The following is a 25,515-nucleotide window of genomic DNA, read 5'->3' on the forward strand; positions in this document are numbered from 1 at the left end:
TAAGGAGGTTAAGGATGCAAAAGAGGGACAGTGTAGAGTTGAATTAGTTTATTAAGCAGTAAAGATGGGGAGAAGAAGATAGACTAGTTCAGGGGAGATGATCTGGAAAAAATCAAAAGGTCAAAGGATTGGAATTCATGAAGCAGAAAAAAGTAGGGAAGGCAGAGGGAGAGGTGGAAAACCAACAGAATATAATTGGATAAGGGGATTTTGGAATTCTTAATCACAGAGGTGGTATTTTTTATGAGTGATGGCAAGATCTAGGATATAACCATCTTTGTGTGTGACTGTGGTAAAATGGAGGGGTAGGTAATGAGAAGTGACTAGATTGAGGAACTGACTGATTAGTGGGTTTAATAGAGGGTCAATATGTATGTTGAATTCATCTGGTATATGGATAGCAGTAGGGGAGGAAAGAAAAGTCATGAATCATGTATCAAACTCATTGAAGAAGGAAGGGGAATGACCTGGAGGTCTATAGACAACTGCCACCAGGATTTTAACTGAGTGGTAGAGATTAATAGTATGAACAACAAGAGAGGTTTTTGAATTCTGGTGATAGGAAGAGAATCTGGAAATGTCAATGGGGAACAAAGAGAATTCTAACTTCTCTAATTTGTACAGGAAGCTAGGGAAAGGTTCAACCAGTACTAGAAAAGATGTCTAGAGAGGCTATGTTGGAAGGTTTCAGTAATGGCTAGAAGATGGAAGGAGTGAGAGAGGAAAAGTTAAAGGATAAAGAAAAATATGTTGCTTATGGATTGGTCATTTCAAAAGATCAGCTCGATGGCACAGTGGATAGAATACTGGCCTTCAATTTAGGAGGATAGGAGTTCAAATCCAGCCTCAGACACTGAACATTTACTAGCTATGTGACCTTGGCCAAGTCACTTAACTCTACATCACATTCAGGGTCATCTCCAGTTATTCTGATTCACATTTGGCCACTGGCTAATCCAGATAGGTCTTGAGGAGAAAGTGGGACTGGTGACTTAGCACCCCCCCCATTTAAATCCAGTTCATGTACCTGCCAGGGCATCACCTCTCTGATGTCATGACTTTCTTTGAGAATGAAGGAGAATTATCAGCAGCATCATTTCAAAAAGTAGAATGGAGGGAGAGGTTAGTGTTTGGAGTGGGAGGATTGACGGGAATTGGAATAAGAAATCAAATACTGGGGCGGGGTGCTTAATAGGATTTGGATGATGACCTAGAAAACCGGGCATGAGAATGGTCATAAATGAATGGAAGGTGCCACTCCTCTTCTCAAAGGAGGCTGGAGATTGATCTAGAGACAAATACAGTGTAAGAGAGAAGGCCCAAAAATTAGATGCTCAAATAGGAAGCAGTTTCCATACTCCACTCTCCCTTATTAACCATTGCATCTGGAGATTAGGAAGGAGAAGACAGAAATCAAACTTCTATAGCATGAGAAAGAAGTCTCCTTCCCCACAAACTTTCTTCCTTTTTTTCCTTCAAGGTACAAAATGGAAGGCCTGAGGTCAAAGAGAAAGTTGCTTCTTTTTACATTAGAGTTTCTCCATATTGGGGATGGGAGATCAGATTGCTAACAGGAGCTGGCACAAATGAAAGTCCTCTCCTAAGAGAGGGGAGAGAAGGAAGAAGAGGGGAGAGGAGAGGAAGAGAGAAGAGGAGATGGGAGGGGAGGGAGGGAAGAGGAGACTTTTCATTTGGCATCATACTCAATGACATATATCTATGAATGTATGTGTGTGTATGTTTGTGTGTATATGTGTGTATAACCATACCCAAATAACATACAATATATCTAAATCACTTGGCATGGATAGTCTATTCCACATCTGTGGTATCCCCTTCTCTTTACTCACATGGATATCACTCAATTCAGGTTCTTAGCTGTATTTTTAGCAATGAACACCTAATAGATCTCCCTACCCCAAGTCTCTCCTCACTCAATCCATCCTCCACACAGCTGTCATATTTATATTCTTCAAGCACAAGTCTGACTACATCACTACCTTGATCAGGAAACTTCAGTCATTCTCCAGTGTCTCTGGAATAAGCTATAAACTACTCTGTTAGGCTCTTATGTCCTTCCTTATCTGGCTTAACTGATTTCATATAGATTCACACATGTTACATTCTAGTTAAAACAGGCTACATATCTTTTCCTTCTAATGGCCCCTCCTTCCCATCCTGCCTTTGTACAAGCTTACTGGAATGCTCTCCCTTTTCACCTCTGACTCTTGGAATTCCCAGCTCCTTTAGAGTTTTAGTTCAAATGTTAACTCCTACAAGAGGTCTCTCCTTATTCTTCTAATCATAAATAAGTGGTGGTGGTCAGGAGAATACTTAACATTTATTTCATAGTTACTTATATTTATACATATTATTTCCTGCTAGTAGAATGTAAATGAGGAGAGGACTTTTATTTTTCTCTTTGTATAAGTCCTTATTGAATTGAGTAAAATGAAATAGAATTGATGACAATCATAGAAATGGTTCCTTTCCTAGGTAGGAAGTTATACTACATGATCTTTCTAAGGTCTTCTTCTATGATCCCTAAGCTTTAAAATTCAATTATTTTAGGTCACCATTTAATGAATGTGGAAATTGAGACCTGGCAGGGATAATATTTATTTAAGGTAATGTAACTGGGTTTGGATTAGAACTCAGATTTAGATTAGAACCCAGTTCTTCTGATCTTTCTTCTACCATACCATACTCTATCTCATAGAAGAAAGCACATTGGAAATAGAAGGATCATGGCAGGGCAAAGAATGGAGGGAATGGGAGTCAGCACAATTTTGAAAAGTAAATTAATTTCTGGCAACTATTTATAGCTAGTCAAGATCTTAGAAACCATCTTGTTTAATGCCTTCATTTTACAGCTATGGAAACTGAGCCTTAAAGAAGAGAAGTGGTTTATCAGTGGTCCTCTAGTTAGTACATGATAGAGGATTCAAAATGAAGTCTTTTGACTTTAAACCCAGTACTCTTTTCATGGTGCTCTGTAGCCTCCTATACCTAGAATACTATGCAGAGGTGTATGAAAGCAGATATTAGTTAATAGAGTGCCATGTGACATGTCTCAGAGGTATAGTATAAAGTCCACAACTCTGCCTTAACCCTTCTGTAAGGCTACCTTGTCCCCAACTTTTGTCCTTGTCCACTCACAGTGACAGTGGCCAGTAGCCCCTCAGGTACGTTGGCCACGATGATGCCAATGAGGAAGATGACAGCCTGTAGCCAGCTATAACCCAGGAGGAGGGAGAGAAAGAAGAAGGTGGTGCCCAGAAGTACAGCCAACGCTGTGATCAGGTGAATAAAGTTCTCAATCTCAATGGCAATGGGTGTCTGGCCAGGTTCCAAGACAGAGGTCAATGAGGCAATGTGGCCTATCACTGTGCTGTCTCCAGTGGCAATCACAATGCCCCGGGCTGATCCTGTGGATAAAGGGGGAAGGATGATTATTAAAAGTGCTCTTTTCTTTCTATGGGGAAAGCTTTGAACCTGGTCAGAGGAAAGGGATAACATTCAAAATTGAACCAGAGACTCAAGCCCCTTTGGGGATCTTTCTTATCCAGAGAGACAGTGTGGTGGAATGTTTTAAAGTTCCAGACTTAGAATCAGGAAAACCCAAGTTAAATTCATCCTTAGATACTTATTAGCATTATATGACTGACCATAGGCAAGTTGACTACTCTTGGAACTTCTGTTTCCCTATTTATAAGTTGGGGATAGAAATGTCTACCTCTCAGGGTGATTGTGAGGTTAAAGGAAGGTAATCTATGTAAAGCACTTGGCATTATATAGCACTTAAAAGCATTATATACACACGTCATTCATTCTCTCTCATAAACTACCCCTGATCTTCAATCACCATGTCACCAGCCTCCTCTATATTCAGACCTGACAGATAATTTCTCTTCTGTTCTGAAAGTTTGTTGGAACATTTCACAGTCTCTTGAGACAAATGTTTTGTTAACTAATTACTCTCCGTGTTTAATACTTCATTATGACAAACTGTAATTCCATTTGCTCTTTTCTTTTGCTTAGTAGATTCTTTTCCAAAATGGAGCCATGTGGTCCTCTATCTGGTAGCAATATAAGGCCAAACACCTTGCTTATCTTTGCTCTAGAACTCTATCCCAACCCTGTTATAGCCAATTGGAACTTTTTGTGTTCTGGTGCGCACCCCAAGCCATAGAATCCATGTATTTAGTTACCTTCCTTCTTTCTCCTTCATCAGCATTTACACAAATATTTATACTATCACACTAAATAATAGGTGACAAGTGAGTTCAAATCAAATCACTTGTAAGATCTGAGGGAAGAAGAATCATTATGGATGGGAAGATTGACTACCTGACCATCTGAACTCTCTGTTATAATAATGATATTTTTATAAGGCTTTAAGGTTTTCAAATGCTTTCCTTACTATAACCCTGAGAGATAGTGCAAATATTAAAGTCTCCATTTTAGAGAAGAGGAAAACTGTTTTGAAATGACTTGCCTAGAGTCACACTGATAAATGATAGAACTGAGATTTAAATCCACATTTTTGTGTCTCTAAGACCAATATATTTTTTAAAAGATTTGCATTTTGTTTTAATCATGGGATTTTAGAAGATGGTAGGATTAAATTATAAGAACATAGACTAGGTAATATTTAAAATTTAAAATAAGCAGAAAAAATACAGCAACTAGGCTGGTATTTGCATGTTAAATGTGCTGCAGTTTCTCAGCACATTGACTTAAAGAACAGCTTCCTGGTAAGGCCAATATTCTTGACCCTACCCTGTGATCTGGTTCTGACTTTTCCTTTTCTCCATGGCTGATATTTGCTCTGGCTTCCAAAATCAAAACTCAAGTCAGATTGGGCCCCGCAGACTTCAATGAATCTCAGATTTGGACAGGACCTCAGAGACCATATAATTTATAACCTTAATAGGAACCTCATTTCATTATTCTCTTGACTCTCTTAAAAAAAACTTTAGTGAAAGATAGATATTTTATTCTTCCTTCAAAGGCACTTGTTCCGATTTTGTATAACTCTAATTGTTTGGAATTTTTTTCATATACTAAACCTAAATCTCTCTTCCCCACATTCCTAGTTCTGTTCTATAAAGCCAAACTCAAGAAGACAGTTATCTTAATCTTAAGACAGTTATCATGTGTAACTTAAGTTCTCTTCAGGTTAAACATCCCCAGGTCATTCCCTTAATCATTATGATATAGCTTTCATTCCCCTCACTACCCTTGTTGCCCTCTTCTGAATGAACAGAAGTTTGGCTATGTCTTCTGCTTGAGAGGTACATCAAATCCTTTCCACTACTTTACTATCCAGTATCCTAGTGTACCTCACAAGTAGAAAGATCTCCTTTCTGGGTCCAAGATTTGGGGAGATGTTGAAACTCTCTGCTGAGAAGGGCAATTGAAATGGAATCCCAACTATAGCCCTCCTGTCTGTCTTTTTTACGCTACTAATTAGTTAGCACATGAGAATTTCATTAACACTTAATGGATTAAGCAAGTGGTCATACAAACTTCACCTTCCACGCAGCTGGTAGAAAAGAAGCAGATGTTATGAGTTTCTAGGGGATTGGTGTCACTGCAATCAGGAGAACGACTTTGTGGCTCTGACTCACCAGTCAGGGATGAATTATCCACCTGAGATGGAAAAGAAAAGATCATCAGCTGGGTGTATGTGGAGTCAGATACATGATACAAGCAATAAGTATTTATCAAATATTTACCATGTATTAGGTACTGAGAGGAGAAAGAAAAAAAGGCAAGTCTCTGACCTAAATTTAGGGAACTAACATTTATTTAAACATGCATAAATAGATCCAGAATCTATCTATATCTATATCTATATCTATGTCTATGTCTATGTCTATATCTATCTATATATCTATCTCTATCTATCTATCTATATCTATCTATCTCGCTATCTCTATCTCTCTATCATCTCTCTCTCTCTCTTTCTCTCTCTCTATCTCTATCTCCATCTATACCCACAAAGTAGTTTTGCAAGAGAGTTCTAGGAACTAAACCCACCCAGAGGCCCATTCCTGCTAGTATCAACAGGATACACATAGTCACAAAATGATAGAAGTTGAGTTGGGAGGGATGGTAATGACTATCCAGGAGTTCAATCCATATGCAAGAAGAACTACTACTATGCCTCACTCAAACAGATAATCTAAATGGAGCTTCTGCTTAAAGAGAGTATCAAAGGGGTCAGAGGCACAAGCATGGAGAGACAGATACTACTACCTCCTATCCACAGGACTCCCCTCTCTCTTGTTGTCTTCTTGGGGTTTGAGGGACACAATTCTCTCTTTTCTGGATCTATAACAATACCATAGTTCTAGTTTCTCTAGCTTGGCCTCCTCCCCACCCTGCTAAGATTCTCAATTCTGGTCTAATCAAGGGCACCTTAGATAGTTCCTCTCAGGCCTGCAGACTTACCTTACATCCATAAGAAATTATGACCCGCAAATCAGCAGGAATTTGGTCTCCGCTCTTCACCTCCACCAAGTCTCCCTTAACCACATTCGCTGCATCGATCTGACTCTTCTCCCCTTCCCGAATCACTATGGCTTTCTATGGAGAGATAATTGGAGGTTACTGTTAAGGCTTCCTTCTCCTGACATTGGGTTTTAGCTGAACTTTTTGGCTGAACTTCACCTATGAAACTTTCATCCAATTCCCTTCCCAAATAGCAACTTGCTGATAGAAATCTGTGCCAGAACATTTTCACCTATGAAGAGTTAGGACTATGTGATTGAAAGCCATGCTGTCACATCAATCAAGAGACAACAGGTCTTTTGAGGCTGCTTGATTCCACAAATTTTTCCATTAAATATCTCCTTCAACTTAAGACTTCCCCCCATCTGTAGTTTCTATGTCCCTCTACATTAGCTTCTCCTTTTCTTACCCTGACAATCCCTGGAACACAAGCATACTGAATTAGCTATAATCTCCTTATTGCTATTTCATTTTCCTCAGTGGATAGTGACTTTTCTATATAACTTGATCCCCATTGCCATTCCTAGATTCCTCTCGTTATCAAACAAAACAACCAGTCTGAGAATAAATATCCATGGAGGAGTAGATCATAGGCTTGAAACCAAAGGACTCACTTCAGTTTATGAGCAGAGAACTGTGTGACTTAGTACAAATTTTAATACTGCTGGATCAGCATAGCTTATGGCTAGAGCAAAAGACCTCTAACCAGCTGACTATTTTCTCTATCCTGGGTGACTGATTCAGCTGCTACTGAATAACTTCATTAGTCTCTTTCACAGATGATGTGAGCTGATTCTGTCTTTGAATTTCCATTTTTTAGCTGGGGAGACTCTCTTTTAAGAGTGATTTGTTTCAGTGGGTATCTGAATTGCTTAGTTTCTTTTTGATGGTTTCTCCATTAGAGGAAAGGAAGATCTGTTTAGTGGGGGAGAAGTTCTATCTATTTATCTATCTATTTGTTTGTTTGCTTATTTAAGGTTTTTGCAGGGCAATGGGGTTAAGTGGCTTGCCCAAGGCCACACAGCTAGGTAATTATTAAGTGTCTGAGGCCGGATTTGAACTTAGGTACTCCTGACTCCAGGGCCGGTACTCTATCCACTGTGCCACCTAGCCACCCCAGAAGTTCTTTTTTACAGAAGTCTGTGGGGAGGTCTCTGTTTAGGGGGTTAAAACCTTTGAGCACTGAAGAACCAAAATGCCTTTGCTTTCCAACCACATGATTCTGATTGAAAAAACTGAAGAGGGAAGAATGTACCCTATCTTTTTGTTTACACAAGCCTGACCATGTCACATCCCTATCCAAGAAGTTTCAGTGTTTTCCTTTCACCACTAAGATAAAATGTTGACTTCTTGACATTCAAGGATAAAGCAGTTCTTAAAGAACCCTCTTGGGGGGGGGGGGCTAGGTGGCGCAGTGGATAAAGCACCGGCCCTGGAGTCAGGAGTACCTGGGTTCAAATCCGGCCTCGGACACTTAATAATTACCTAGCTGTGTAGCTTTGGGCAAGCCACTTAACCCCATTTCCCTTGCAAAAAAAAAGAACCCTCTTATTATCCATTACCACCTTTTCTCTTTTAAGAGATAATAAATCATCCCTTTAATAATCCTGTCCTAGAATTTTACAAAGAGTCAACATCAAGCTTATAGTCTTTGGTTCATTTGCTTTTTGAAATGAAAGATATTTCAAATTTTTCCAATCCCTTACCACTCATCTCTCTACCTAAATTCCACATAGTTCCCTGACAGAAGTTAAGCAATCACAGCTGGGAAGTGGCAAAGTAAGAGGAAATACTTGAGTTTGATAAGTGGGAAGAAGAGAAAATAGGGTTTTGGTAGTACACAGGGGTGATATCAAGGTGATTAAGCAGAGAAGCCAGACTGTGGTATTAATCATGGATCAACTATGGAACTGGACATGTGTTCCAGTCCCTTGCCAAAGGGTATGTACCTACCTCACTGAGAGGACAATTCTAGATTGACTCCATGATCAGGGTTGAAGATGGTTAATAATTGAGGCAAAACGACATTTTTAGGACATTTTGGGACATTCAAGAAATGTGAGGACAAACAGTTCTATTTCTTTTGGACCCTTCTTTCTTCAGAATTCTTCTAGTGCTTTCTCTCCCTTGGACTTTTTGCAATGAAGAAAAGAGAATTTCTCTACTCTCCTGATTCACAAAGGTATTGGTAATTATACCTTGTTTGTCATTCATTCTTGAAGAGGACCAAAGTCATTAAGAGGAGGAAGTCCAAGTGAATTGGATTAGGGTGAGGCAGAGCTGTGCAAAGTCACTAGCTTCTCTCTCTCTCCTCCAGAGACATCAGAGTCCAGTGTCCAGACAGAGATCCAGGATGACTGGTGATGATTGTGGATGCCTTGGGAGACCTTGACTTGCTAAGGTCTTTTGCAAATCTCAAGTTTGTCTGAATTAGTCCCCATTCCATAATTAAAGTCTAAGTAAGAATTGAAGCAAAAGATGACCTAGTTTGCCTTCATAAAAAAAATAAATCTAGGAGGGGAAGATTTTCAGTTTCTGATAGCAGTGGGAACACATACTTGCCTGGGTAGACCTGATAAGACTTCAATTTTTTTTTTTTTTTTGGTAAGGCTTGCCCAAGGCCACACAGTTAGGTAATTATTAAGGATCTGAGGTCGGATTTGAACCCAGGTACTCCTGACTCCAGGGCCAGTGCTCTATCCACTGTGCCACCTAGCTGTCCCAAGGCTTCAAATTCTTGACTGCCTCTTGTTTCTTTCCTTGAACACAGGTCAGAAACCAGGCATCCTCAGAAAAGGACATTTCTATCCTTCCCTTATGAGTCTGGAAAAACTCCTTAGTTTGATGTTGGTTGTCTAGCAGTGTTATCTGTAGTAGCTACACCACTCTTGGGCTTCTGGAGATTGGGGAAGCAGTTTAATAGCTTAGAGTAGAAAACTACACCTTAAGATCATGAATTTTTACCTTTAATTTGTGGGACTTTTGTCCATAGGGAGAAATACAATGAGATATTGGCTTCCAGTGATTGTCTGAATCCTGGAATTTATTTAGGAAATTTCATTTATCTCTACAAGAGACATGTGCATGCAAGTGTGTGTTATCATTTGTTGGGAAAGGATTTCTATTTTCCCTATGTTATGATTCTCTTTTGAGGGGGGAGTGAGGATGATGTTTAATTCCTCTCCTCTACAAATTTCCTCTACTACCTCTAGCACACTTCACTGCTAAAAGTGGAGAAGGCAGCTCTTAGCTGCTTGAAGTCTTAATGCTACATCCTCTAAAATCCTGAATTCATCCAGTATATATAATCTATAACATGAGTGTTTTCTTTCCTTTGGGTTCCATAGCAGGGAAAAAGAGATAAGAATCTTACTGGGGTAAGAGCTGTGAAATATAAATTTTCACTTTAAATCCTAGAAATAATGACTTTTCACTTTTAATCCTAGATTGGGCCAAAGTCCAGACACGCACTTTGAGGTAGCATGTTGCAGGTTGCAGAGGTTGTAGAGGTTGCAGAAATCCAGATTAATTTTAAACATGCTTGAGGTCTGTCAAGTAACCTAGCCTCAGGGCGCCACCTGGTGGCACATTGGGTCCCAGAGGGTGCCTGCTCCCTGAGGACTTGAAAACAGGTGTTTACTTGTCTTAGTATCTTCAAAACTTAGCAGACCAGGCATATAGTAGGTGTTTAATAAGTGCTTGATGACTTGATTTGACTCTAAACTGACTAGACTGAAGAGTGAGCAGAGGGTAGTGACATAAAAGACTTGAGAAGTCTGAGCCATGTAGTAAGGAGCTTTAAATGCCACGTAGAAGAGTTTATATTTAATCCTAGAAGTAAGAGATTGATATACTTTGGGTAAAATAACTTTGAAAGTATTTTTAGGGTTTTTTGCAAGGCAGTTGGGTTAAGTGGCTTGCCCAAGGCCACACAGCTAGGTATTAAGTGTCTGTGGTCGGATTTGAACTCAGGTACTACTGACTCCAGGGCTGGTGCTCTATCCACTGCGCCACCTAGCTGCCCCAACTTTGGAAATTTTGTGAAAAATAAATGGAATGGGAACAGACTAGAGATTGGAAAAGATTTAGATGACTATAGGAATAGTTCAGGCAAGATGTGATGAGGGACTAAGCTAAAGTGGTGGCTGTGTGAGTAGTGAGAAGCGGGTGTAGATGAGAGATGTTGTAGAGATGGGAATGTCAAGATTTAGACATGGTTAGATATGTGTGACAAGGAAGAGCAAGAAATTGAGAATGGCACCTTTAGTGATTGAAAGGTTAGAGAACTTCAGAAGAGAGGTGGGTTTTGGAGTGAAGAAAATGAGCTCTGATTGCTATTGGTTGAGATTGAGATGCCCAAGAGATAATCAATTTGGAAATGTAAAATAGAAAGTTAGTAATAAGTAACTAAAGCTCAAGAGGAAGACTAGAGACTATTAGTCATCAAGAGAAAGATCCAAGATAAAAGAATTCTACCAGAGTTAGTGGGCATGACAAGGATGAAGATCTAGCAAAGGAGAATGAGAAGGATACAGGAAGGAAGATAACCAAGAGAACAGTATCATTAAAAGTCCAGGGAGTACCCAGGGGAGACTGTCAAATGCTACAAAGATGTCAGAAGGACAATACTTGCAAAAAGGCTATTCAATTTGGAATTTAAGAGGTGGATTTTTTTTAATTTTGGAAAAATCAGATTCAATTGAAAAAGTTGGAGGTCAGACTGCAGAGGGTTCAAAAAAATAATAAGTGGAAAGGAAGTAAAAGGCACTGAGGATGGAGATCTTTTTCAAGTGTTTAGTTAAGAAGAGCTAATGTCAGTGACTGAAGAATTGTGGGAAATGAGAAAGGTATTGTTATAGGACTGAAGAGAGGCACAATCTCAAATTTCAAAAAAAAAGGAAGAGAATAGAATTTCAGTTAGCTTAATTTGTGGTCCTAGAAAAATTTGAGATTATTGAAGGGATGATTTGTGGGCATTTATAAAAGGAAGTAATGGTTACTAAAAACTACATGAATTCACTAGGGAATAGATCATGCCAGAAGAGACTCATTTCATTTTAGGTAAGACTATGAGACTAATAGATTTAGGGAATACCATGCAAGGCATTAGGCAGTTTTTTTTGTTAACATTAGGGAAAAGATGAAGAGACATGGACTAGATAATTATGGTTAAATGGATTTGGAAACAACTGAATGGATTATAAAAGTCATGATTAATTGATCCATGTCAAACTCAAAATGTGTCTCTAATATAGCATTTCAAGGTTTTGAATTAGGTCTTGTTCTGTTTAAGATTTTATTCAATGACTTAGAAGAAGAAGACAGAATACAGACCACCTTTATAAATGAATTTGTATAGGACAGCTAATATGTTGGGTAGGCTCCAAAATTATCTCAACTTAGAAATGTTCTGTTGAAAATACAATAGAAGTATAAAATACTTGGGAGTCTATTTGCCAAGACACAATAGTTAAGAGTTAGGAGCAATATGAACACAATTGCAAAATACTCTTTGTACAAATAAATAGATCTAAATATTTGGAGAAATATTAAATGTTCAGGAGTAGGTTGAATCAATATAATAAAAAATGACAATACTACTCAAATTAATTTACTTATTTAGTGCCATACCAATCAAACTATCAAAGGATTACTTTATAGATCTAGAAAAAAAGAATAACAAAATTCATCTGAGGAACAAAAGGTGAAGAATATCAGGAGAATTAATGAAAAAAGGTTGAAAGAAAGGAAACAAATCAGTACCAGATCTCAAAGTATACTCAAAGTAGTAATCATCAAAACAATTTGGTATTGGGTAAAAAAATAAAGGAGCAGTTAGGTGGTGGATGGACCTAGAGTGCCTAGCCAGAAGTCAAGATGATTCATCTTCTTAAGTTCAAATCAGACCTTAGAAACTAGCTGTTCTACCCTGAGCCAGTCACTTAACCTCCTTTGCTTCCTTTTCCTCATCATTAAAATGAGTTGGAGATGGAAATGGCAAATCACTACAGTGTCTTTGCCAAGAAAGTCCCAATGAGAAAGATAATAATCCCATCCAACCCTATCCTAGACAGAACATATATATATATATATATATATATATATATATATATATATATACACACATACAGAGAGAGAGAGAGAGAGAGAGATTTGGACATATTTTAGGAAACCATTTTACAGACAAGGAAAGGAAGTCAAGCAGTATCCAAAATCATACGACTACTAAGGGTGCATATTTGGGGTTTGACTGCAGGTTCTTCAACTCTAAAATCTAGAATTCTTTCCCCTCTACCATTACTCCCTCTAGAAGACTTCCAAGGTCCCTTTCAGTTTTATGATTCCACTCTGTGGTTTAGCAGATGTAAATAGGTATTTCTCTCCTCTATTTTCAGCTTATATGGTCCTCTTAGGTCAGTTATAAGTTTTTGGTGTTTATATAGCTCTTTTAAGCTAAGTCTCCAGACAATTTCTTGCTGTACTTTGTTTTTGTTGTCACATTTTTTAACCCATTGATATATTCATACCATTACTCTGTTTAAAACAAAACAAAGCATTTATGGGGTTCTTCCTCATGGTTTACCAAAATAAATATAAACTCCTTATCTTGGCATTCAAAGATCACAATTTGCCTTTCTAATGTTTTGTCAGATTCCTCTCTTTACCTGCTGAATAATCCTTGGTACTTAATATTTCTTCATCTCTGGTCTTCCTATCTATGTTCACATAATCCTTCATATCTAGAATGGATTTCCATTGTTCTGACCCTACTCATTTCTGTCTTTTGAAATCATTCAAAATTCAATTCAAATACATGAAACCTTCTCTAATGCCCTAACTGAAAGGGATTTCTCTCTTCTCAAATTTGTCTGTGTGGATTTTTCCTTTGCATGATCACAAGAGTATTATAGTTGTTTATAAATCTTATGTCAAGATGAGATTGTATGCTCCATGAGGGCATGTGTCTTCTTTTATATGTGCATACCCAGTTATTTAGTATAATGCCTTATACTCAATTGGTTCTGAATGTTTATTAGATCCTTCTCTTTCCCTCAATACTTTGTAGGTCTCCTAGCTTATTCATCAATGTTCTGTTCTTGAGAAGGGACCCATCAGGCTGTGTCTCATACCAGAGTTAGATTAAAAAATATTGTTCTCTGATTTGTAGAACCTTATCCTAGAGGTGAGAATGGAGAAGTGTCTCTCTTTTGAAGCCTAAAGTTAAGGGAAGAACTACCCTCATAAATACTCCTCATGCCTCACTCCAAGACTCTAGCCCTTAAGTTAGTATAGGACCTAACTCACCAGGGACCTAATCTATGGTAAAGTCCCCATTAGACCCTCCAAATGTTAGGTTATACTTTGTATCCCCTACCCAAAAAACCCTACCTGTGGCACCAAATTCTTGAATGATTCCATAATCTTAGAGCTCTTGGCCTCCTGGCTATAGGAGAAACAGCCAGTGATAATGACCATGGCTGCCAGCACCAAGCCCAAAAACAACTGGGGAGTAGAGAAAGCAGGTCAGACCAGTCTTGTCAACATCCCTATCCTTAGGAAGTCAACTAACCCTGACTAGCAGTGGGTCTGATGTGAAATCCCAGTTTCCCCAGGGCACCATGTATAGGAGATAACAGATGAGGGACCTGAAGGAATAAAGGGGGGATGGGAATAGAGGAATGAGAGTAGTCAGACTTAGCTAAAGTAAAAATAGTTCCTGGAGAAAAGGCCTAGGGTTGAGGGGAGGAAGGGGGAAGGGGGGAAGCAGAGGACAGAGATTAAACTCTTCCTAGTCCTTGGGGATAAAAGGGTGTTTCCTCAGGATTCTGAAGGGGAAAAACAGGAAGGAAAATACTGGGATGATCAGATGAGTTAATGAATAAAGGGCAATACTTTCTCATTGAGTTGAGCAATGGCAATGTGGGGAAGGGGAATGGAGGTACAATTTAGGGACACTGAGGCCATTAGGGGATGGCTGATTTAGAGGGTGCCTGAGGGTTTGGGGGCTTGAACCAGGTAGCTGGACTACAAAAGTTTAGGAGTTAGGCTATGAACCTTGAGTGGGAGGATCCAATAGGTATCAGGTATACAAACTCACATTATCTTTTTCAACCTGTTCATCCACGTAACTCTGAATGCTGTAGGCCAAAAAACAGAGGGTGGACCCGATCCATAGCAGGATGGAGAAGCCCCCGAAAAACTGATGACAGAACTTGATCCATTCAGGAGTGGTGGGGGGTGGGGTGAGGGTGTTGGGCCCATCCCGATCCAAGATTTCCTTTGCCCGTCTTTGAGAGAGACCCTGAGTAGAGGGGTGATGATGGTGGTGTAGATAAGGAACCAATGAAGAAAGCCAAGAAACCAGTGATGAGAAGGGATCAAATGGTAGTAAAAACAAAACTGAACTCAGACAAAAAGAGCTAGTTTCTAGTTTTGTCTATGTTCACTTCTCACTTAAAGTTCTTAATCTTTTAAAAATATGGACAATTATATCTATTCTGATTACCTTGTGGGGTTATTGAAGCTCAAATGAAAGAACTGATGTAAAAGTGCTTTGTGAAAGGTCAAACACTATAAAAATATAAGATATTGTTATGATTACAGCTCTATCTACCATGGGTTCCCAATCCATTGAAAATTCAGACACAAGGGCAGGGGAAGGAAGAGAAAAAAAAGGTATGTTTCTGTGTGTGTGTGTGTGTGTGTGTGTGTGTGTGTGTGTGTGTGTGTGACATGCGGACCAGAAATGGGGGAATGCCTATTCTTCTTCCTATCCCAGGGAACCCTTTAACTCACCATAGACAGGTCAACTTCATATTTTAGGCTTAGCTGCTCCAGAGTCAGCAAGTGGGCATCCTGAAGGGACAGCCGAGAGAGGAAGTAAGGCCAGAGGTCAAATTGCTTTTTCAGATAGGGTTAATAAAGATCACTGGGAGAACAGTGGATTTTTTAATGTCAGTTCTTGAGGAGGGTGTTAAAAGGTTTTTGGGATGGTTTCGTTTTAGGGAAAGTTGCTATTTTGTGTTCTGAAGGGTCTTACCGTCTCCACTCCCTTCTTGAGCTCTTCCATGTTTTTATTTCCTTTCTTCAGACTTTTTTTCTTTTTCAATCTATTATGAATTTGAGTAGAGAATTTGAAGAAATAGTGCCCATGAGAAGGTACTGTTCCTTGATTCTTTCTCCCAGACACCATGGTGGGGGGGAGAAGGGGGAGGAGGCCCAGTGAGCTTAGAGTAGGGGTGAGTAAATTAAAAAAAGAGATGATAATGGGAATGAAATAATGAGGACGTTAAGTTCTTAAGGGATAAAGAAAAAAAAAGGGAGGGCAGGGGATTAGAAAGTGAGGGTTTTGAATGAAGCATTAGAAGTTTGTCAATGGTGAGGAAGGTGAAGTGACCAGGTAGTGAGAGACTGGGTATGACTGGGGAGACTAGGGACTGAGGAGGAATTAATTGATGGAGGAATTCAAGGAGTAAGAATATCTGATATTAAGAGATTCAGAAAATCAGGGAATAAGGTGAGAACAAAGCAGATGAGGTAAAGCGGGTCTGAGACTGAAGTGGATGAAATAGATACTATGGGGTAAAGAGATCAGAGATTGGGGGTGGGAAGGTGAGGAAGGATCAGTGATTGAGAGACTGAGGTTAGGAACTGAGGGAATAAGAGGGGGTATAAAGAATCAAGGTCTGAGGGGTGGTAGTGAAATCATCAGGAACTCAGTGAGGGGTGAGGGGATCAGGGACTGGGCTAAGGGAATCAGGAACTAGGTTTTTAGGGGATCAGAGACTAAGGGTCACTAAGACTAAGGGGATCAAGGATGGGTACTGAGGGGAATCAGCGAATGAAGAGATGAGGGGATCAAGGATAAGGGTGGGAGATTAGGGGATGAAAGGATGAGGGGATTGAGAATGGGGATCCAAGTGATTAAGGATTGAGGGGGGTCAAGGAATGAAGGGTTGAGGGGATCAGCAACTGTGGGGTGAGGGGAACAAGAGCTGTAGGGTGAGGGCAATGATGTATAATAAAAGAGAGGTGAAGGGCTTCAAGGACTAAACTAAAAAAAGGGTTATCATTTGGGTTTGAGGGAGAAGGGATCTGAGACCAAGGGAGAGTGTAAATTTGAAATAGGGCAAGTACCTGAGGGAGAAGAAGGAGTTAGGAACAGAAGTGAGGTTAGGAGGGGCAGGGATAGGCAGAAACCTGGGATCGGTTTCTTCTTTGGTAGCCATTCTGAGAAGCTAACTGCTCCTCTCTGCTTCTCTCCTCTACAGCAAGAGAGGACAGCCGGTTGCCGTGGTGATGGACCTGCTCTGTTCAGTCCACTCCAGTCTTCCCCAGTTATCTCTGCCCCTCCCCCACTCTGAGAACATGAACCCTCTGGGTTGAGGAGTGATGTTGAGGAGCAATCCTCCAGCCTATGGGGTGGGGGTGGAGGGGTGAGGGTTTGGGTCTGCCCTAGGAACACCCCCGGAGTGAGGTCGGGGTCTCTGGCATCCCTTTGTTTTAGAGAAATCCAGAGACAGAGTCCAAAGAGAGTGGGGGCATGAAAGAGTGGAAGAGAATCCTCTCAGTGAGGAAGAAGAGGCTGAAATGATGAGATCAAGGCTGCTGGTCACAGAAAAGAGCCTAGATCGGGAGCCAGACAGAGATCCTGGACTCAGATAGCTTCACCTTGCCAGACCTCACTTTCCTCATCTCTAAAATGAAAGGACTAGTCTAGATTACCTCTAATGTCCCTGCCAGGTGTTGCTGTGACACACAAATGAACTGGATTTGAGTGAGTGAGGGGGAGCTGTGTAAAGTCACCAGCCTCACTTTCTCCTCCATAGTCATTTGGGTCCAATGACCAGATGTCATTGGAGATGACTGGAGATGGCCATCAATGGGAAGTATCTTGCCCAAGTATCTTACCCACTTGACTTGTACTACTTGTGGAACTAAAACTATGATTTTATTGATGAAGGGGAGGAAGAGAGTCCCCATGGAAAACTACATCCTGTCTACCAATTCAGTTCAATATCTCTTCACTTTACAGTTTTAAAGTTGCATTAGAGAACATTGATAGGGAGACTTGATCTGAGCCTTGATCAGAGAGCTAGTTTGTGTCAGAGGCTGGCTTTAAACCCAGTTTTTCCTTCCTTGGAAGCCTGGTTTCTACCCATTACTGTCACTTGATCCCACCATCTCTCAAATCAATTGTTCCCTCAGTCCTTTGGTTGATGAAAATGGGCATTTGTTTTAGTGTAGGGTCAGGAATATCTGACCTGCAGACTATATACAGCTCTGGAAAGCATAGGCAGAATTCATTAAATGTTTGATTAAATATAAAAGGCTAATTTTTAAGTTGATAATTTTGTATGGCCTGAGAATGTTGTTAAAAATATCCAAACGACCCTTAGCAGAAAAAAGGTTTCCACTTCTGTTTAACAGTTATGGTGTAGTAGAAAGACTACATGGCTTGGAGTTAGAGTCTGTAGGTACAACCCCAGTTTTGTCTGTTTATACCAGCTTGATCTTTGGAGATAACTCCACCCTCTTCCTCTTCAGACCTCAATTTCCTCTTCACTAAAGTCAGGTATAATAAGTACTATCAAATTAAAATAGAAATGGGGGGGTCACTGAACCAAACTGAAGGATCCCTAAGGGTCATCTATTGACTAGTTTTAAAATATAGCATTTTATTATATTTTTGTTTATTTTGATAAATATATTTCCCAATTGCAAATATTTATGTGGTTCTTTCTACACTCCAGAGTGTTGTGGGTCCCAGAGTGTTGTGGGTTCAGTCTACTGGAGACTTGTTTGATTCCTCTGGATTAGATGATCTTGACAGTAAGAAGTTAGCTAACATAAACAGTTGATAAAATACTGAACTTGGAGGCAGGAAGTTTAAATTTAGCCTCAGATACTTCTAACTCTGTGACCTTGGGCAATTCACATAACCTGTTTGCCTCAGTTTCCTTATCTTTATGTGAGTAATAACTCCCTTTCCCACAGGGGTGAGGATCAAATGAGATAATATTTGTCAAGCACTTGGCACTGAGAAGGTACTGTAAAAGTTCTAGCTATTATCATTATGAGGGACAGGTAGGTGGTACAGTGGCCCTGGCACCTGGCCCTGGAGTTAGGAGGACCTGAGTTCAAATCTATCTTTAGACACTTACTAGCTATGTGATTCTAAGTCATTTAATTCTGTTTGCCTCAGTTCCTCATCTGGAAAATGGGTTGGAGAAGGAAATGGCCAGCTACTTCAGAAATAGTTTGAAGAAAACCCTAGATGGAATCACAAAGAGTCAGACATGACTGAACAAGAAAATTATTATTAAGTTCCTTTCTCTAAATCTGTGAACTCATAAAAAAATTATGAGGTTTTGAGACTGGAATTTTGAAGTACAGGGAAAAGACCTCAAATCTGGTTCAAGTCTCTTCATTTCTCTAGACCTGCTTCCCTTATCTATAACATTGAAGGACTAGATCAAATGAATTTCTAAGGTCCTGACCAACTCTAATGCTATCATTCTCTAATTCTATTTTGCCTTACTGCATGAGTGAATGAGTCTGGGTGAAATGAATATAACATGATAGAAGTGAAATATATACGTTTTAGGATTATAGATTTGGAGATTCAAAGGACCTTAGGGGTCATCTAGTCCAAGCCTCTCATTTTACAGAGGAGGAAAACTAAGTGACTAGCCTGGGATTCTAGAGATAGTGGAACTTGGAGATGAACCCACTGCCCTATACTACCTCCTATCATCTGATTCACTTGATCTTATCTTATACATGAAGAAATTGATACTATCTTCTATCTAGGTATTAGACAGATCCAAGTTTTAAACCCAATTTTTCTTATTCTGATGTTGTATTCTTGCAACCATGTCAGAGTAAACTCAATGAAAAGTCATTGTTAACACTACTGTTAAAAAAAAAAGAGTGCCCCTCTCTCCCACCTTGAGAGAGGTGTGCCATTTTTATTAAGCTATCTTAATAAAAACGATTTTAATCAAAAAAAGAGAAGGAAAAATCTCTTAAAATGTGCACCTACATGATAGGGGGTCAGGATAATGTCTTTACTTTACTTCTTCCATACTTCAAACTATTTCATAGGCATAGATTCTTCTCCCTTTGTGGAAGAAACAAATCCTTCGTGCTTTATTTAAAAAAATCTTCTTGAGTTACCATGACCACAAAAATTCATCACCTAGGAGCCAACTTTCTGGTGATAAACCTCTCTTAACTTGGTCCTTATAAAACAGTTGATGCAGAGCATATTGCTGAACCTGTACTTGTAACTCTTCTAGGCAAAGATACTAGATTTGCCATTTCCTTCTCCAACTCATTTTACGTATGAGGAAACAGACAAGCAGAATTAAGTAACTTGTTCAGGGTCACACAGCTAGAAAGTGACTGAGGTCAGATTTGAACACAGAGAGATTCATTCCATGAGTTGAGTCTTCTGAATCTAGGTCTAACTTTCTATCAACTGTGCTATCTTCCTGCCCTCTTCTAGTTTATTAGGACCTAAACAGCAACCCTCCAATATCAAAGTCCCTGTTGTCTCCAACTGATCAAAAGAGATTCATTCTTCCTGGGAACTAATGGTTCTTTTCCCTTTGCTTTCCATGTGCCTTCACTCTGTGCTTCATTCCTATTATTAGACTGTGAATACTTTGAAGATTAAAAACCTAGTCATGTTCATCTTTGTATAGCTTACAGCACAATTTCTTGTACGTAAATGTTCAAAAATGTTCTTTTGAATTTGAATATAAGAAAAATAGCAAGCACACTTAATAAGTCTCACTTAGAAGTGAGACTGAAGGAAGTATATAATTTCACTACAGTGTATTCTAAGATATGAGAATTAAAGAGAATGAGTATATGAGTCATCAACATTATCAACAACCTATATGAAATCCCACAGTTCATTAGTTTAATTCTCACTTGCTTTTATAAATATATTTTGTTCTTTTGTTTACATCAACAAAATTTCTCCTAACATTCCTCCCTCAGAGAACCATCTCATGTAATAGATATTTTTTAAAATCAAAAAAAGAAGAGAAAAAGTCAGCAAAATGGATCAATACATTGAAAAAGTGTGAAAATATGTGCAGCTAGATGGCTCAATGGATAGAATATTAAGCCTGGGGTCAGGAAGACCTGAGCTTAAATCATTTGAGCACTAAAATCTTAGTGCACTCCTGAGTTCAAATTCAAACACTTAATTGCTGAATTACTGTGAGCAAGTCACTTACCTCTATTTATCTCGGTCGTCTTCTCTATAAAAGGAGGATAATAACAATATTTTCCTCCTAGAGTTGTTATGAGGTTTGTTGGAAATCATAATTGCAAAATGTTTGGCAAATTTTAAAATGCTATTCTATAAATTCTATTATTATTATGAACTTCACTCAGTCTTCCAACTTCTGCAAAAGGATGAGATGAGATGAGGTGGGGTAAGTGTAGGAGGGGGTGTCTTTTCATTTCTTTTCTTTGGAATTATGCTCCTTCTGTGATCCCCCACTCTTTCACTTATTTTCAGTCTCTTCTTGTCTACTAACTCATTTCTTACTACATATGAACATTCCCCATATCTCCCTCATCTTCAAAATATCCTTATTTGAGCCATTTCACTGTTTTTTTTATGTCTTCAGTCCTTTGCAGCTAAACTCCTCAAAAAGGCCTCCCTTCTACAATATGTGCTTCCACTTTCTATCCTCTCTTTTCTTTTTTTAAGTTATTTGGTTTTTTCCAATTACATACAGTGACAGTTTTCAACATTCATATTTTTGTAAGGTTTTGAGTTCCACATTTTTCTGTTTCTCCCTTCTCTCCACTCTCCCCAAGGCAGTGAGTAATCAATATAGGTTATATATGTGAAATCATGTTTAGCATAGTTCTGTATTAGTCATGTTGTAAAAGAAGAATCATAGCAAAAGGGAAAAAAGGAAAAAAAAACACAAAAGTTCCAAAAAGTAAAAAAAAAAAGTATATTTTGCTCTGAATTCAGATTCCATAGTTTTTTCTCTGGATGTGGATGACATTTTCCATCACAAATCTTTTAGAACTGTCCTTGATCACTGAACTGCTGAGAGGAGTTAAGTCCTTCATAGTTGATATCTCACAATGTTACTATTAATATCTACAATATTCTCCTGGTTCTACTCACTTCACTCAACATCAGTTCCTGCAAGTATTTTTCTTGCTTTTCTTAGGTCTGACCACTCTGACTGCTCATGATTTCTTACAGAATAACAGTACTCCATCACATTCATATACCACAATTTATTCATCTATTGCCAAAATTATGATCAGCCCCTCAATTTCTAATTCTTTGCCACCCCAAAAAGATCTGCTATAAATATTTTTGAACAAGTGGATCTTTTCCCCTTTTTATGATCTTTTTGAGATATAGATCTAATAGTGGTATTGCTGGATCAAATAGCATGCATAGTTTTATTGCCTTTTGGGCATAGTCCGAAATTATTCTCCAGAATGGTTGGATCAGTTCACAACTCCACCAACAACTCTCACTCTTTTCTTAATTCCTTACAATACTGTTTCCAGCTTTATTACTTCATGGAAACCACTTTCTCCAGAATTATTAATGATAATTTAATTTACAAATTAAAAAACATTTTCTCATTCCTCATTCTTCTCAGAAGCCCACTGTGTCACTGTTGATCACTCTCTCCTCCTAGATACTCTCTTCTCTAGGTTTTCAGGACACTACTCTCCTGGTTCTTCTATTACCTGACAGTATGGACTCTGTCTTCCTTGCTGGATATTCTTCTAGGTCACATCCTTTAATGGTAGGTGTTCCTCAAAGTTCTGTCCTGAATCTTCTTCCCTTCTTCCTCTATACTATTTCACTTAGTGATCTCATCAACTCTCACAGATTTAATTACCATCTCTATGCTAATTATTCTCAAATTTACTTATCCTGCCCTAACTTCTCTGCAGACCACCTGTCTTATGTCTTCTTCGGCTTTTCAGACATCTCAAACTGGATGTTCAGTCGAGATCTGAAATTCAATATGTTCAAAGTCGAACTCATTATCTTTTCCCCAAACCCTCCTCCCATTCTCTCCTTTCCCTACTACTATAGAAGGCAACACTATCTTCCCAGTCCCTCAAGCTCACAATGAAGGGGTTATTTATTCTCATCTCCTTACTACTTCTCACCTTCTGTATCCGTACCATTGTCAAGAGTTGTCCATTTCACCTTATACCTATTATTGCATTAGTCTGCCAGTGGATCTATCTGCTTCATGTCTCCTTACTCCTATCCATCCTCTATTCAACTACTAAAGTGATTTTCCTAAAGTGCAGATCTGATCATTTCACATCTGCAACACTGCCCCCCTACCTCCCCAACACACTCAATAAACTCTAGTGGCTCCCTATTGCCTCCAGAAGCTATTACAAAATGTGCTATTTCACATTCAAAGCCCTAAATTACCAAGCCTCTTCTACCTTTCCATTATTTACCAACTCATTATTTACTGAGAGGCACTATTTGATGTTGGCTTGACAAGCAAGACTGTCTCTTGGTTTTAGTTATTCTCTCTCCCCATGACACTCTACTCCAACTACTGACCTGTCTGAATTCCTTTTAAGTTCAATTAAATTTCCCTTTTCTAAAGGAAACCTTCTCCAATCCTTCTTAATTCTGATACCTTCCTTCTGTTAATTATTTTCTATTTTTTCCACATATAGTTTGCATTGCATATAATTGCTTGTGTGTTTTCTCCCCCCATTAGATTGTAAATTCCTTCAGGGTAAAGACTGTCCTTAGCCTCTTTTTTTTTTTTTGTATCGCCAGCATATAGCAGCGTGCTCTGCAAAAAGTAGAGACTTAATAAATGCTTATTGATTAATTGACTGATAAATTTGAAACATTCCCTTTAAGATTTAATTTTTATTTTTTCCTCAATTACATGTAGATAAAATTTTTTAATATTTAAAAATTTTTGAGTTTCAAATTCTCTCCTTCCCACCTTCTCTTCCACACACTTTGAAAAAAGCAATTTAATATTGATTATACATATTCAGACATGCAAAAACATGTCCATATCAGTCATGTTGTGAAGAAAATTCAGAATTAAAAAATAAAATAAAAAAAGTATGTTTCAGTCAGCATTCAGGATCTATTAGTTCTTTGTTGGAGGGAGATAGCATTTTTCATTTATTCTTTGGAATAGCTTAGGATCATTGTATTGCTGAGAATACCTAAGTCATTCAAAGTGGGTCATCACATGATACTGTTGTTGCTATGCACATTACTTTTCTGGTTCTGCTGACTTCACTTTGCATTAGTTCATTTAAGTTTGTCTAGATTTTTGTGAAAGCATCTTACTCATCATTTCTTATAGTACAATAGTATTCCATCATACCCAATATACTGCAACTTAATCAGTCGTTCCCCAAATGATGTATATTCCATCAATTTCTAATTCTTTGCCATCATGGAAAAGAGCTGCTACAAATATTTTTTGTGCATGTAGATCCTTTTTTCTTATTTTTTAATCTCTTTGGGATATAGCCCTGATGGTGTGGTATTGCTAGTTTAGAGTATGCACAGTTTTATCATCCTTTGGGAATATTTAAATTGCTTTCCAGTATGGTTGGATTAGTTCACAACTCTACCAGCAGTGCCTTAATGTCCCAATTTTTCTACATTGCCTCTAAAATGTAACATTCACTTTAGATATTGCTCTTTCTGTTTACAATCTTGTACTAACTATGAATGTTTTCTTAGCTCTGTTTACTTCATTCTGCAGAAAATAATGTTTCTCTATATTCAGCATTTTTGGTATTTCCCCTATACTATTTTGGCTGCATCCCACAGATTCTGGTGTGTTGTCTAATTATTATCATTCTCTTTAATGATTGTTTTTATTTGTTCTTTCACACACTCATTCTTTAGAATTAGATTATTTAGTTTACAATGAACTTTTAATCCTTGATTCTATGACCCTTTATTGAATGTAAATATTGCATTATTTTCTGAAAAGATATTATTTTTGATTTTTTTGTTAGTCTTTGTGAAGATATTATGTATAACTGAGAAAAAGGTAAACTTTCTATTCCCATTCAGTTTTCTCCATAGGTCTATCATATCTAATTTTCTAAGATTTATTCATCTCCTAAGCATCTTTGTTCCTGTTTTATGGTTAGATATATCTAACTCCTGAGAAAAGAAAGTTGAGATCTTCAACTAATATAGTTTTACTGACTATTTCTTCCTGTAATTCATTTAACTTTTCCTATTAGAATTTGGATACCATGCTTGCTTATTTTTTTAATTGGTCTATTTTTTCTTTTTTTTTTATGTCTGCGATCTTGATTGCTATCCTTGTCTTTTTTTTACATCATCCAAAGTATAATAAATTCTACTTAAACCACTTATTTTAGCTCTGCCTTTGTATTTTTATTTCAAGTAATAACTTTTGTCCTTCATTTTCAAAGAAGACCATGATATCAGGGGGGTGATGCCGTGACAAACAAGTGAATTAGATTTTGAGTGTGGGGGATGTGCTAAGTCCACCAGCCTCACTTTCTCCTCTAGAGCCATCTACCATCCTGCCCTCAGCTAGGTGGCTCAGTGAATAAAGCACTGGGCCTGGAGTCAGGAAGACCTGAATTCAAATCCAGCCTCAGATATTTACTAGTTGTGTGACTCTGGGCAACTTAACCTTTGTTTCAAGTATGTATCTTGTAAACAACATATTGTTGAATTCTGATTCCTAATCTATTCTTCTGTCTGCTTTTATCTTATAGGTGACTTAATCTCATTCATTTTCACAGTTATGATTATTAATTGTGATTTCTATTCATTCTATTTTCTTCTGTAGTCTCTTATTATCCTGTTCCTCTTCTAAAGTCTGTTTTTCTCTGAACATTGCCTTCTTTTATCTACCCTCCCTTTTATCTCACGCACCTTCATACCCCCATACACACACACACACACACACACACACACACACACACACACAC

The 25,515-nt window shown here is 38.4% G+C and overlaps 1 protein-coding gene and 1 long non-coding RNA gene across 7 annotated transcripts in view; one reads left to right on the plus strand and one right to left on the minus strand.

Moving 5' to 3' along the window:
- The window catches only part of LOC141513352 (sodium/potassium-transporting ATPase subunit alpha-2-like), a 57,741-nt gene extending 40,898 nt beyond the window's left edge, over positions 1-16,843 (minus strand). For 4 of the 6 annotated variants that reach the window (XM_074223083.1, XM_074223087.1, XM_074223085.1 and 1 more), the window contains exons 1-8: positions 16,657-16,843; positions 15,560-15,629; positions 15,316-15,375; positions 14,618-14,821; positions 13,909-14,022; positions 6,460-6,594; positions 5,538-5,655; positions 3,160-3,428 (exon numbers count right to left, since the gene is read on the minus strand). In XM_074223083.1, the coding sequence (XP_074079184.1) occupies positions 3,160-3,428; positions 5,538-5,655; positions 6,460-6,594; positions 13,909-14,022; positions 14,618-14,821; positions 15,316-15,375; positions 15,560-15,629; positions 16,657-16,748 (1,062 nt within the window). In that variant the 5' untranslated portion in view covers positions 16,749-16,843. The remainder of the gene's footprint in view (positions 1-3,159; positions 3,429-5,537; positions 5,656-6,459; positions 6,595-13,908; positions 14,023-14,617; positions 14,822-15,315; positions 15,376-15,559; positions 15,630-16,656) is intronic. The other 2 variants (XM_074223084.1, XM_074223086.1) reach the window with 2 other exon arrangements.
- Positions 1,685-24,424, plus strand: LOC141513359 (uncharacterized). The gene is made up of 3 exons (XR_012475775.1): positions 1,685-3,303; positions 15,124-15,195; positions 16,791-24,424. It is a non-coding gene; the product is annotated as an uncharacterized LOC141513359 (long non-coding RNA).
- The last annotated feature ends 1,091 nt before the right edge of the window (positions 24,425-25,515 follow it).

This window comes from Macrotis lagotis, chromosome 2, assembly GCF_037893015.1.
Source record: "Macrotis lagotis isolate mMagLag1 chromosome 2, bilby.v1.9.chrom.fasta, whole genome shotgun sequence".
Classification (NCBI taxonomy): domain Eukaryota; kingdom Metazoa; phylum Chordata; class Mammalia; order Peramelemorphia; family Peramelidae; genus Macrotis; species Macrotis lagotis.